At 35.1% G+C, this 14,633-nt stretch overlaps 1 protein-coding gene across 1 annotated transcript; it reads left to right on the top strand.

Moving 5' to 3' along the window:
* Positions 1-282: 282 nt before the first annotated feature.
* On the top strand, positions 283-13,441 carry LOC106073803 (uncharacterized). Its single transcript, XM_056028896.1, has 8 exons — positions 283-655; positions 6,493-6,644; positions 7,691-7,960; positions 8,774-8,927; positions 9,596-9,762; positions 10,057-10,170; positions 10,993-11,178; positions 12,377-13,441. The coding sequence occupies exons 2-8, from the start codon at positions 6,582-6,584 to the stop codon at positions 12,527-12,529; spliced, it is 1,107 nt and encodes a 368-aa protein (XP_055884871.1). The 5' UTR covers positions 283-655; positions 6,493-6,581; the 3' UTR covers positions 12,530-13,441.
* Positions 13,442-14,633: the final 1,192 nt, after the last annotated feature.

The raw sequence follows: 14,633 nt of genomic DNA, 5'->3' as shown, positions 1-14,633 counted from the left end.
AAGATTTGAAGAGGCCAGATTAAATAACAATGTGAACAGTTAGCACACTTCACCAAGCCCTTAGATTTTGAAAGTTGAATGGAACACCGCTGTGCCCCAAATAGTTCCAGGCACCTACTGATAGATCGCCAACTGCCATAGCCTCCAAAAGCTCTTGCAGAAATCAATAAATGAAAGTGGAGAAAGGGAAAAAAAAAATCTGTCCGGGCCTTTAGAAAGAAGTACACAAGAAACTATTGGGCATAACGAGGTTACCAAGGACGCTCAGCTTGTAACTAAGACGGTGTCGTCAGGATACTTTTACCACCTGTTTGTTTAGCAAGGGAAATCGTACTTAGATTGTTCTTGCGAGAGGAAATAAAAATAATAATAAGTAACCTTTGCTCTTTAAATGACGCGCCATTGCAGTTGAAGTTTTACATGTAAATTTCGAAATAATTGTTCCAACTTTGATTTATTTTATATATGGATAGATAACTTGAAAACAAAACAGCAACACAGAGACTACAAACCTACATACACACATACACAACACAGTTTTTTCTCAAAACTTTCTTGTTGATTCTGGATTTTAATCTCAAAAGTAATGTGCGCACATACATTCTCTGAAATATTTGGATTACTTTTAGAGAACCAATTCATGTATCAGAGTTTGGTAAGAGGGATTTCTTTTTCCAATTTTAAGATAATGAGATCATATGATTATACCACTAGTCTACTTTCTTGTATCTATTTTAATTAAATGTTTTTTTCTTTGGTATCTACTTCCTCAAACTAAAGACTTTGGAATAAACGAAGAGCATATTTCTTATATAGTTTAATTGTAAACGTAGTATATATTTAATGAAATATCCTATCAGTATAATCTATCTATTATACGTAAGCTTAAAATTCACGTCGTGGGTCTATCAAGTCTATTACACTTTTATTGTGCATATTATACTTCACTATCTAGCTGAGACATTATTTTGTCAGGTGTTGTTATCGTTTGGGTAACTCCGAATTGCATGAAATTTTCGAACTAAACATAGAATCTACTTTAAATTTTTAGTTTTAGTTTTAGTTTTGTATTTACATAATGCGTATTATATTAAAAGTGTTTCAAAGTATTTTCCCCTTATAAACACTATAGCTTCAAATTTAAGTATAAAATAAAGCGTGTGTTGTAGGGTCTTTCAGAGTGTGTTCAACAATAACTCGACTTTATTCATCATTGTGCTTAAAAATGCTTTCGTCTGGAAAAAAATATTTACAACTGTGAGTGAAAGTTGAAGCCGTATTAGGCCTTTATCAACTTCTATGTAAACTTTCAGTAGTTCAGCCGAAAAGACACTCATAACACACGAGAAGCAAGTCTACATATAAGACTAGATCAGACTAACGCTAAATCTATGATTAGACCTATGACAAAATCTATAACTAGATTTAAGTCTGAAACGAAGACTAGACCTGACTAGTTTTGTAATACATTATAATGCTTGTTCCCAGAATACATGTCTTGTAGTCTAGCCATCTTTTCATTTTTGTTTATCGTTCATTTTTAATGTTAAAAATATTGATAGCAATATATCATTATTAAAAAGTGTATATCAGTTCAGTCTGTCTGTCTGTCTGGTAAAAAGTTTCTACACGTTATTTCTTCCAGACCCAATTTCGGATTTAGTTGATATTTTGCACAATGATTTCTTTTACATTACAAAATAAGAGTTTAATTATATAAATCAACCAATTAGTTAATTAACTATTGGCAATTGATTATTTTGTTTGGTATCTCGAACAAGAAATAGTACTTGACTGATGTGATGGTATAAGTTAAATTAACCAACTTTATTCTGTGTAGATCGCCGCTTTAAAGAATGAAACTAACAATACATAACTATAAAACCTTCGATTTACATAAGCAATTCACTTGTATAGTAGTTAGTGTATTGGCTTGAGGAGGCTTTAGCCTTCGAGTTCGAATGATGACAAGGGCACCCCAGCAAGGATTTAAAGTATGCCTCAGTGAGCTTCAACCAAGAGATGACCGATGGATGAGTCTCAGGAAAGAATCATATGATATAAAATGCATCTTAAGAAATACACAGAAATTTAGAAGAGAAAAGATCACTAAATGGCGCCAAAGTTTAAATGGCGCCAAAGTAAAGTTTTAGTCTTGCAGACGTGAAAATAGTATATACAAAAGTCACATGGCGTAATTTCATTATGTTTAGAAAAGACTAAATAATGTTTGAAACTCTAGCTCTCTTCTGCTCGTCTGTCAGATCTTTCCTGGTTGTCGTCTATCGCTACCTTAGAATTAAAAGTTACCAATTATTTTCAATTACTAGTTGTAAATCACTTAATTTAACCCAATGATAATCCTATTTAATTTTTCTTGAGTAAATTAGTAATATTTCACAACGGACGTCTCTGTTTACGTGGATATTTAAGTCTTCCTTAACTTCATGGTTATCTTTCTTGTTGGCCGTTTCTATTTGCATGTGCCCCAGTCTGAATTAAGATTATTTCTGCTGTTATGATTATCAATATTAGATGCAAAGGGAAACTGCGTTTTCTTGTTTTAGCTTCAGTATGTATTTATTTATAAGATGCGAAGTATTCATCTCCATGACTTAGGACTTTTAGCTAGCATATAAGTATACTTAGCAAATTTAGAAGAAGCATGAGAAAGAAAAAAATGGGAAATGAAAAAGAACAGGTGAGACTCTATTGACACGAGCTAACAGTTCAATAAAGGAAATCCATATAACATAAAAGATCGGATGTTTCGCTAAGTAAGAGTTTCAGAACTGTAGCACGACCACTGTGTAACAATCATTGCAAATCTAGATTTTATAATTCTTCTAAAAATTAAAACATAGCAAAAAAAAAAAGTCTAGACTGTCGATATTGCCATTCACATTAATGACAACCAAGAGTTTCTATTTTCTTGTCCTTTTTGACAAAGCTTATACCAACTCTGTCTGTTTGGGTGGAATCTTGTACACGTTATGTCTCCCACTTTCCATTCTCGGATCAAGTTGACACTTTGCACTTTTATTCATTGTCGACGATAACACACAAATCAATCAAAAAATTAACCAATTAATTAATCAATTAGTTGTAATTCATTAATTTAATTTTGTATAGAAAATGTACTAGGTGAAGGGGAAATAAGCGTACAGACTTGTGTTGTTCGCTAAAAATGTGAAAATAACAAGAGATAACTAAAAACAAAAAACCCTTCTATTTTTATAAGTACTTACATAGCTCAGTGCCTAACGCGTCCTTATTCTATATCTTTATTCTATATCTTTATCTGCAACAGCTTTTGAAAAGGCAGCACGGAAACCTTCTCCCAGATACCCCCCCCCCCCCGCCCCAACTGGTCCACAAAAGTGATTGGACCATGACAAACTGAGCATTCTATAAGCACGAAAGCAGCGCTAAACTAAAACAATTAATGAACATTTTCCCAATCGCACAAATTAATTATTGTTAGTCCAGATCTATTTAAATTAATGACATGATTGATTCAAATCATTGATGCAATTTCACTCAATATAAGCTTTTATTTTAACGTATACAATATCTTACTAGTGTTTCAAAATACTTCTTCAACAGGATTTTTTTTTAACTTAGAATTTCTGGGTTAAAGGTGAAGAACAGGTAAGATATTAGAAAGTCATTCATACAGATCTTTAAATCTTTCAATAAACCCATTGAGTGAAGTATAATCAACTGTTCTGACTGTGGCTATGAAGCGATTTGATCAATAACCGCACATACCTATGCCTGAAACAGTCCATTCAACACTCAAAATCTAATCTAGTATCTCAGGCATATTCCCGAGTAATACATGAACTGATAACAAACATTGTTCCGTTTAAGAACTAGTTCGGAGTTAATTGAATTGCCTAATTTTATCTGGAACAGAGAGAGTATTAATGTTGTGCACTATGTAATTACAATAAGTAAAGTATCCCTCTCAGACCTTGCCATCTATAGGGCAGAGAATGAAAATGCCATATGTTTCTATGTTCAACGGTTAACGATGGTGTCATGCGGCCTTTACGTTCCCTTGGAGTGGTCATAACATGTACAAGTATATATTTAATATATACTTTAGATCTATACTTTCTATATACTTTTTTTTTTGGTTATAAGACTATTTCTGATGATTCAACGCGCCTAAGCTGATGATAATGTTTATGTTTAGACCGACACTGGTTTGTAGGTTACCAAGTTCATGAAAACGAGGACCACCAAAGAACCTCTGGATCATTCCTATGGTGTCATAGCCATGTTCATTTCTCAAAGTTACTTTCCCATAGAGTTAGCCTGCCCCGCCCCCCTTGCTTGTTGGCACTCGAATACTTCTAAATACTTCAGATCTTGTAAAAATACAAATAGGCAAAACATAAAAGAACACAATTCATTATAGGCAAAAACGAATGAATTAAATGTATATCATTTATTTATATTCCACAAATGCACTTAAAAAAACTCATAATTTACAAAATGGATAGTCACATAGAAACGTCATCAGTGGCTTGTTTTCATACGTTGGCGATACATGTGGGTAGTGAATGTCTGCTAAGTTAGAGATACTTTAGCTTGCAGTTTTACTTCGTTATCCATCTATCTAAGAATCCTGTTCTCAGGGTACTGCTGTTCTCAGGATACTGCTGTTCTCAGGGTACTGCTGTTCTCAGGGTACTGCTGTTCTCAGGGTACTGCTGTTCTCTTAGGGCGTGATTGATCAACGTTTAGACATTAGGGTGATAACCTTCATGTGATGGCTAATCCCGTTACCTCTAAGTTTGTTGTGGCATGAGACCCCCGTTTTGATCAAAATGAGCTGCCGCCAGATAATGACTATATTTTAACAAACATGTGTAACACACAGATCATTATATGCCTAACAGGATTTAGAACTGGGACCCCACATTTATGCACATTTATGCTTATGCAATGTGCCATTTTAAATTAAATATGATTATTAATCATAAGAGAGTATTACTAATGAGATTACACTGTATTTCTTTCTTCACAAATAGGACACACTTTTAGATCTATAAAATATTAAAAACTTATAGAGGGTAGAACTTCTATAAAGAAAAAAAAAACTGCACAGGGCCTCCATTTATAAAAATCCGGTACATATTATAGTTCATAATAAGTCCGCACTATTTTGTCATGCGCTATTTATCAGGGAATTTTGAGATGTTTTGTCGGCGCTATTTTGTTTGCTTTTATGTCCGGTAACAATCTTGCGATTTGTAGGCACAACTCATGGAAAGGAAAACCCAGTCAAATGCCCATAGTTGCAATGTGTGGAAGGATCTCAGAATGCATTATGTTTTCAAATCACAGTTCATCAATCTCTTCTATATAACACGTAAAGCCAAAGAGCGAGTGATGAACAAGGGAAAGAACTATTAATGAAAAACAAATCAAAGAACAGTTGTTTTCTACTCTTGATGGGGGACACCCTAGTCATTATTGGTGGTCTGGGTGTGGCGCAGAAAAACAACAAGGGAACTAGAAACAAAGGGAGGTAAAGTACACCCACTGGCAGAAAATGAAGTGTGCCACAAAGAATGTTAGGATATCACTTTACATTCTTACAAAAAAAAAAAGTCAAATCAATGAAAATCGTTATGACCGTGAAGAAGGCAAACAAAGGTGTTAGAAGCATTTGTCAATGTCTTTGTTGGATGCGTGTCTTCATTACCGTTAAAGCTTTCTGTTGTGTGGTTGCTAAGGGTCAGATTTTGGCAACCACAATTTCACATCATCACACGGAAATAGAACTTACCAGGGTGTCATTCGTCTAACCAACAATACATGAAAGACACTGTGAACCATTAATTACCATTTCTAGAGTAAACTCAAGAAAATATTTACTTTCGGATATTTCAAATCGTATCGTCTGCATGTTGGGATCGTTGTGTTAATTCGAGTGGGACTTCTGGGTACCACCATTTTGTGGAACATTACCGTGTGGCCTTTGTTTTACACTACTATTAGCTCTTAGTTGGATACAATCTTGAGTTATTTGTCAGTTTAATCTAAAGTATCTCCAGGTAAAAATGTTCAAAGGAAAACCTTTCTTTTTTTCCCCTTATGTTAATAAAGCTAAGAAAACAATTTTCCGGCATTTTTAGGGAATAGACGTAAGATATGTACAATACATTAAAAAAAAAAACTGGTAAATTAGGGATACAGTAGAACAGGGGTGAAAGAAAAAACAAGAATAGTTTTTAAAAACAAAGCTTATTTAAGCGAAAGAACCGCTAATTATTGCCATTTAGTTAATTTTTGGATTTATTCGTGAATTGTCATCGACTATGAATAATTATGCACAATTTCAACTTGATACGAGGATGTGAAGTTGGAGACAAAACGTGTCAAAGTTATTGTTATTCCCTTGCGCTATTTTATACACAAGCCTAGTCAATAAACAGACATGCGACGTGCCTCTCTGAATGTTTTTCTTCATTACAGGAAGTAAGTGAAGCGTGAGTTCGATGTAGACCCTTGTAACCACGTGATACTTTTGGAGATCGATCTAGTACCCACCATCGAACTTCATCATGGGGTGTGGCGGCTCTAAGAACAATTCAGTCAGTGACGGCAACCCATCAAAGAAACAGCAGGTAAATTATTGATTCACTGTCCTGATAAACATTCGACCGACCTGCACATAGTGTGACACGAACGAATACAATATTAATAAGAGAATCAGAATTGACGAATCCTTGAGAGCGTACACTGATAGCTCGACATAGACTAGCCTCCCTTGTTTAACGTCATAGACGTTTATGGATAAACTCCCATTTTCATTTCAATTGGCAGGCTTTAGGAAAATCAAATATTGTTGAACTAGAAAATAAAGAACATTTTAAGAGATTAATTATTCTATTTGACAATGCTTGTATTTTTGTTTTAGATTGCGATAGTGCGCACCATCCCTTTCACCTCCAGCCCCATTTCCTATCCAGAAATTTACTTTTGGGCTTCGGAAGACTATCTACATAATTGATGAAAACAAAGATATTCTTTGATTGAATTATTCGCTGATTCCTTACTTTAAAGCTATTCAAACTTTTAAATACATAATTAATTTAATGCTTCGGCATATAGAATATTTGTTGTTTTTTTTTAGCTTTAAAAAAGCAATTGTTGTTGAAAAAAAGGTAAATCTAAAAAGACAATTACTTAGAACTAGTTGTATCTTCTAACGAGGGCTAGGGTTAGGGATTTGAGATGGAATCTCAAGTGATAAGAATCTCTCTGTAATGCTTTTATTATTTAAATACAACGACATTCTGATGAAGTTCTACACTTCTTAGTTTCCTGTTATATTGGCACGTATTTTGATCTATCTATCTATCTATCTATCTATCTATCTATCTATCTATCTATCTATCTATCTATCTATCTATCTATCTATCTGTCTGTCTGTCTGTCTGTCTGTCTATCTATCTATCTATCTATCTATCTATCTATCTATCTATCTATCTATCTATCTATCTATCTATCTATCTATCTGTCTGTCTGTCTGTCTGTCTGTCTGTCTGTCTGTATATCTATCTATCTATCTATCTATCTATCTATCTATCTATCTATCTATCTATCTGTCTGTCTGTCTGTCTATCATAAATAAATAAACAAATAATTAAAATTTGTACTTTTCCTCAAGTCAACCAATCAGAAGCCAAGTCCCAACAAACATCAAACACAAAATCAGCAAAACTCTCCGCGGAAAGACATCAACCAGAACCACGGGCCGCCCGACCACAACAGTACCAACCTCAACTACTACGACTCACCACACCACAGCAACGCCAGTCCGAGGCACACCAAAACCAGCCAACCGTATCCTCAGTCCAAGTACGCCACCACCAGCAGCTACAATGGTTCAGTGAACGAGGAACAACATTTTCCACAACCTGTAGATAAAAGTTATATGGTAAGATTTTCAAACAGCACAACAAGCAAAATAATGAGTTCAAAAAGAATATTAACAAGAGTAAAATATTGAGCTCAAATAGTACATTAAGACAAGCACAAATATAGAGTTCACATTAACATAAGCAAAACAAATGAAAGGAAATTCTATTTCTTCCTATTTCAAAAGTGATTTCTTAAGTCTGTAACAAATGTAACTACACATGTGGCTGTCCATGCCAAATCACTGGTGTAAAGTGAGGCTGTCGGTCATGGGAAGACAAATGGTTTGCCAACTTTTTCAAGATTGTTGTTAATGACAATGACGATGTCAACCTTTTCCTCGCCACAACGCTAACACCAAGGAAATGTTCTGAGAACATATATTTTTAAAAGTCATTCTTATCCTAAGTGTAGTTTTCCTATCTCCAGTTATTCTTCAAGAAAAATAATTTGGGTAAGTAAAATATCTCCCATTAAAGTCCAATAATTCGTAAGGTAAAATAGGATGTACCCAGTAGACCATAATTTGGTTCCTAAGGAGTTAGGATGGGTGTATGAAAATAAACAATTTCATGTTGCTACCTTCACAAAGAGTAAAAAATTAATATTTTTAAAAAATATGGATGCTTGCTAGGTCATGTGGCATTCGCTCTGGGCTGTCACGTTTGTGTGCTCAGTCAAATAATTGTATTCTTTAGGGCAGTTTATGGAAATATGTTTTTTTGTTGTTGTTTTTTTAAATTGACGAATTCTAAACAAAAAAAAGTTTCCCTAGCATCATTGAAAACATTTGAACTGAAAAGTTTCAAATCTAATTCTAATCTGCTTGCAGCGAAGAGTTCGCGCCGAATTAATCAAAGCTACCAAAGGTAAAGACATTGAAGTTCTAGAAAATGCGATGGAAAAATTTGAGAAAAACAGATGTGAAGACGGAGGTGATTTGACCCGGGCCAGGGAGAGACTTTACTTCCTGAAGAAAAAACGAGGTTTGTCAATGCCGTTTTCTTTTTAAAGCAATTGAAACTTTAAAAACAATTATTGATCAGGAAAGAAATTTATCTTTAGTTTTATAGTTAAAAATATAATGTATGAACATGCGTGGAAATTAACGGACAGGCATCCGCAGAGCAGAATTGACAAATTTGTATTATGATCTTTTCTTTAGTGTTCAATAACCTTAGCTCTATTATTACAAAACATTTATGCTCCCCAATATTCGGGATAAAGTATTTTGGAACAAAATTGCCCAAAATTTCCTTCAAAGCGATTTTTAAAAAAATCAGCAAAAGTATTTCTTTTTAGCAGATTAATAAAAATTAAAGAAAAACATGTTAACAAACTTTTTTTAAAAAGATCATTAAAAGTGTGGTCGTATAACTGTTAGTAAAAAAAATATTACAGATTTTCAATCTAGATCAATTTTGATTTATTTGGGATCCGTGGGGAAAGATATAATAAACAATAAAAGAAGTATTATAATAGTACACATGGATATCTGACAGACTAAAACCGATTTCTTTGATTTTGCAGGTCTAGAAATAGGCCTACATTCTCTACATCCTAGTTAAAAGAAGAGCAGGTAAAAAAAAAAGTAAAGATAAAAACTTCCACTTTAAGATCTAATTACATCTTTTAAATTGTCTCCCACTGACAGATCTCCGCGATGCAATCCGACGAAGTAACGTTGGAGTCCTGGAGAAGACGATCAAAGACGCCAAGAGTTGCAGGTATTCTCATGATCTCCAGCCTCAGATACACGCTGCTGAGAGGAAGCTTGCCCATCTTCGTGAACTGAATCAGTACAGCCACGATATACTCGCAGTAAGTGCATTCACAGCTCTTTACATTGAATAGGCTTACAGACTGCAGACTATATTCATAACATATTTTGGAAGTTACCATAAGACCACAGATAATACTTTGTGGTTATGTGACAATGACGTTGTGTGGCATTGTGGTTGTGTCATGTGTTACACTGTTGCGGAATGATTAAGATTGACTTTTTAAAAGAAAAACAATGCCGTAGTGTCGATGTAGCACTATATTTAAATTACAAATGTTTCAAATGTACCGTATGAAGTTAAGGTTAGTCACTTTATACATTGTATGTTTCAGATGGACCAGACGACTATCTCGGAGATTCACAGTTACCACAGACCACCGGCCTGTGTCCATGACGTCATGGCCGCATCTTATATGTTGCTAGGGCATGAGGAGTCAACACTGAGGGTAAATGGTTCAAATCTCTTGACATATATGAAAATAAAAAGAACATTACAATTTACTAAATATTTATTACAAGAACTTTTATAATGGGGAGCAAGAACTGGATCAACTAATAACAACTGAGGCATGAATTCATATTTAATTTTTAGACTTAATAAAATTATAAGTAAGATAATGACACTATGAGAAAAAGTTCAAACCATACAACGGCAAAGCTTCTACGAGTTACAGCCCCTCCCCCATTTATATCTTTGTCCACAACTAATAAATCTTTCGCTATGACCTATAAATAATGAACTTATAGCACATTTCATGATAGAAAAAATAACAACTGCCTGTTGAAATGACAACTTGTAGTCAGAAGGCCCTGCCCTGAACTATCGCACCTATATGAACAGAGGGGAAAAAAAGGACAGAAGACTCAAAAGTAAAGTAGCAACTATACATAAAACACCGAACCATAATCTTCAAATACAAAAACAAAATTTAATAAAATACTCGGAAAGACATAAAGATAAAGGCACATCCCTCATCCCATATGCTAGGACAAAATTGTACAAATACTCCTTCTTCCCTAGTGCTATTAGAGCATGGAACGGGTTGCCTGAGCTAGCCAGGAAAACCAGTGACTTGGCAGAATTTAAGTCATTGGTTAACATGCATGACTGAATGCATGACGCGTAGGACGTAATCATCTTCATTTTTGAAGTAACGTCTGTATTATATAAGATAAGACACAAATGGATTTATTAAATAACACAAAAGCAACATGAGATCAGGACAAATTACATTTTGTAATAACAATACTATGTTTCCTACCCCCAGGATTGGTCCTACCTTCAAGCCATGTCAGGTCGACTTGGTCGTGACAGCCTCATCCATCAAGTCCAGGACTTCGACTCCAACAACGTGGACGACAAGACGGCCAAGAGAGTTAAAGAGATACTCAATTACCACGACCTGGGCGACGTCCGAGTGGCCAGCAATGGTGCAGCCACTTTCCACGTTTGGGTAAGCCTAGGGGGACGTGTGGTAAAGACGGGCAGCCATTCTTCTCCCTTCTATATAGAAGCACTGACTACCTCCACTAAATAGATGCTTACTACATCCAAATACGTGTTAAGAAATCCCTTAAGATTAAACAAAAAATTAACTAGTAAGATTAAGTTGTAGCCCAACTTAGGGCCAAAAGCATTTCCTGCCTGCGTGTCACAGGGCCACGTCACCGATACAAATCGTGTATTCCAATTGAACCTAGTCACTGTGGCCTCAATATGCACTGAGTCTAGAAGTCCGATTTGCTTGACAGTTTCCAAACTTACATCCGCATAAATGTGTTGAGATATTAGGCTCAAGGATCCCATAGTTAGCCTTAGTAACGTCCACTACAGAAACGTAGCCTAAACAAGGCCCTTTTTGAACAAAAATAACTGAAATGCGTAGTAGTAACATAGGTAGAATTAATGACTCACCATCGTTCACTATGACAGACCATAAATGCGCAACCCCTAACATTTGTTTTCCAATCTTGTAATTCGGCAATGCAACTGCTACGCTGGTACAATGCTTTAAGATCGGATGTCAAGTCCGATGACACAACTACCGGATATTGATGTAGATATTTGAATTGATGGAGTACCAATTGAAATTCACATCAAATGGCCACTGGTACCGCAGCTAGAGAGCAGAAATTTAAACGTATTTTGTAGATCATTATTAGGGTTGTGAAATGAGTAGACTTCAATAAACATATACATGTACAATATTTTAAGTAAAAATACACAATACAAAATGAACTTGAATAACGAATTCTCATTAAAAAATTCAACATTTATTTTACATTTTCCTACTTCTTATAGAGTGAAGACCTAAATATACTTTTAATACTTTCTCAAACATTTTAGACTTCGATTATTGCGTAGTTTGATTAAATTATTATGTCCCCTGTACTGTTTTTAGCTATGACCACTTGTATGAATTTGTCCAGTACATAGAATAAGAAATATGCTTTGTGTCTTTTTGAGTATTGTATTAAACTGTGCATTTTTTTTTTTGCATTTGTAAGTAAGGATTCATTGTTTAATGGATTATTGTTACCTATCTTATAAATTACAGATCGTTCGTGAAATGTTTCTAGTAAATGAAGTCCTCACATTTTATGTATCATGAGCACATTGTCTTTTCATTCTTATTTTTCTAAATATTTTAGGCGTCCAAAGTAGTTGACAAAATAGAGAAAGACAGGAACAATGAAGAACATGAGAGGTCGAGAGAAGATGACCCAGAGTCGCCCAGGAGGAAGCACGAAGAATTGACGTCCAAACCAAATCACCAGACCTCGCCCGCGGCTAGACGTAGATAGAAGGCATAGGGGAGATAACTTGAATACTTTTAAAATATCCTGTTGAAATGCACTGTACAGAGTTGTGTCAAGGGGAGAGGACTAAACTAGCGGAACAGTGAATTATTGATTGGTTGAGAAGGCATACGGAGAAATATGGTCATTGTTATTGCATCTTTGAACATTGTGTGAATAGCAGGGGAAATAATGTCCATTACTCCCTACAACATTTAAATGAGAAATGGTAAAAATATTAGCAAAGGTTATTGTACTGTTACAGATGTTGTATATAACCATTATCCAGCTGCTTACAAACGTGTAAAAACTATTTTATCTCTTTGACATATAACAGTGGTGTGTGATTTGCATTCAATGGAAGAGAACAGAAAGCTATGAATGTGAATCGAACTATGTGTTTATAACCTATTCATTGTATTAATGTCAACAAATCCACAAATGACCTCACTATCAATCGCTGTCACTATTTGCACTTTTAAAAATCTTTTAGTTACTTGGCTGATTACGTTTCTACATTATACCCAATGACTAGCTCATTTAAATATGTACTTTTTAATGCATTCAATACAAATCCATTTTGTCTGTGCTTTGAACAAAAATTAAAGACCTGTGATTGGACAAAAATTAAAGACCTGTGATTGGACAAAAAAATGTCTAAGCGTTAAATAGTAGCTCTTATATCTAATTGTATTGTATTATTGTTTAGTTTACAATGTAAAACCTCCTAATTGTATAATTCATTACATGTGCCTTATTGAAGTGTGCGTACATATCCATAAATCTCTCATTTGATTGATGTAACTATGACGAACAAATTGTACATTTACAATTATATCTGTGTATGAATGCTGTTGATAGATAGATTAAGCATTTCATAATGTCTTTTGTTAATACATTTAAAACGTACTTAAAAAATATATATTTGTTTACTTTTTACTTTTGTAGTAGTATAATGACAAAAACACATACATACATACAACACCATGCAAGAGGTCCACTATTTAACACGATAATTGTTCTTGAGGCCCACTGTTTCACACAGACACCATGCAAGAAGTCCACTGTTTCACACAGACACCATGCAAGAAGTCCACTGTTTCACACAGACACCATGCAAGAGGTCCACTGTTTCACACAGACACCATGCAAGAGGTCCACTGTTTCACACAGACACCATGCAAGAGGTCCACTGTTTCACACAGACACCATGCAAGAAGTTCACTGTTTCACACAGACATTATGCAAGAGGTCCACTGTTTCACACAGACACCATGCAAGAGGTCCACTGTTTCACACAGACACCATGCAAGAGTTCCACTGTTTCACACAGACACCATGCAAGAGTTCCACTGTTTCACACAGACACCATGCAAGAGTTCCACTGTTTCACACAGACACCATGCAAGAAGTCCACTGTTTCACACAGACACCATGCAAGAGGTCCACTGTTTCACACAGACACCATGCAAGAGGTCCACTGTTTCACACAGACACCATGCAAGAGGTCCACTGTTTCACACAGACACCATGCAAGAGCGAGACAATTCGTTATAGAAGGCCTGAACGCTGACCTGCGACGTCACAATATGTGGGCAGTTTAGACCAATAGCTCGTTGTCACGTTGTACAGACATATGAGGTGGCAACGAGCTATTAGTCTAAACTGCTCACAGGTTGTGACGTTGTAAGCCAAGGTTGAGGATTTCTAAGACGAATGGTCTCGGCTAGAGGTCCACTACAAGAGCGCACCTATAAAAATGTCTAAAAATAGGTGTCATTATTTCTATCATAGCACGGCAACATAATCGAGTTTTAAAAAGCACAGCTTCCAAAACCAAAGGGTTAGAGTTTGAGTCCAGTTAGAGGACGGGCTTTTTAATTCGAGATATTTTAGCAGAAAGTTTCAATAGGATACATTTTTGTTGCCCTTTAATAGGTAACCTTTCAACTCTTGATTTGTAAATAATAGTTTCTTGGATGTCAGGCATAACTAGATATTTGAACGTGTTTTTATTTAAATTCAAACTAAAAAAGAAACACTTAAAAAATGAAATTCTAAATGTGATGAACATTATAAAGTGACGTATTATGTCTGTAGAGATGAGCAG

This window comes from Biomphalaria glabrata, chromosome 1 (genome assembly GCF_947242115.1).
Source record: "Biomphalaria glabrata chromosome 1, xgBioGlab47.1, whole genome shotgun sequence".
Lineage (NCBI taxonomy): Eukaryota > Metazoa > Mollusca > Gastropoda > Planorbidae > Biomphalaria > Biomphalaria glabrata.
The sequence above is the reverse complement of the archived record's forward strand: the minus strand, read 5'-3'. Positions and strand labels throughout refer to the sequence as shown.

Bases quoted from the DNA above. Each gene is read 5' to 3' on its own strand.
- LOC106073803 (XM_056028896.1), top strand. From the start codon at position 6,582: ATGGGGTGTGGCGGCTCTAAGAACAATTCAGTCAGTGACGGCAACCCA. The intron at 6,645-7,690 runs GTAAATTATTGA...CTTTTCCTCAAG, and splicing joins ACCCATCAAAGAAACAGCAG to TCAACCAATCAGAAGCCAAG. The intron at 9,763-10,056 runs GTAAGTGCATTC...TGTATGTTTCAG, and splicing joins ACAGCCACGATATACTCGCA to ATGGACCAGACGACTATCTC.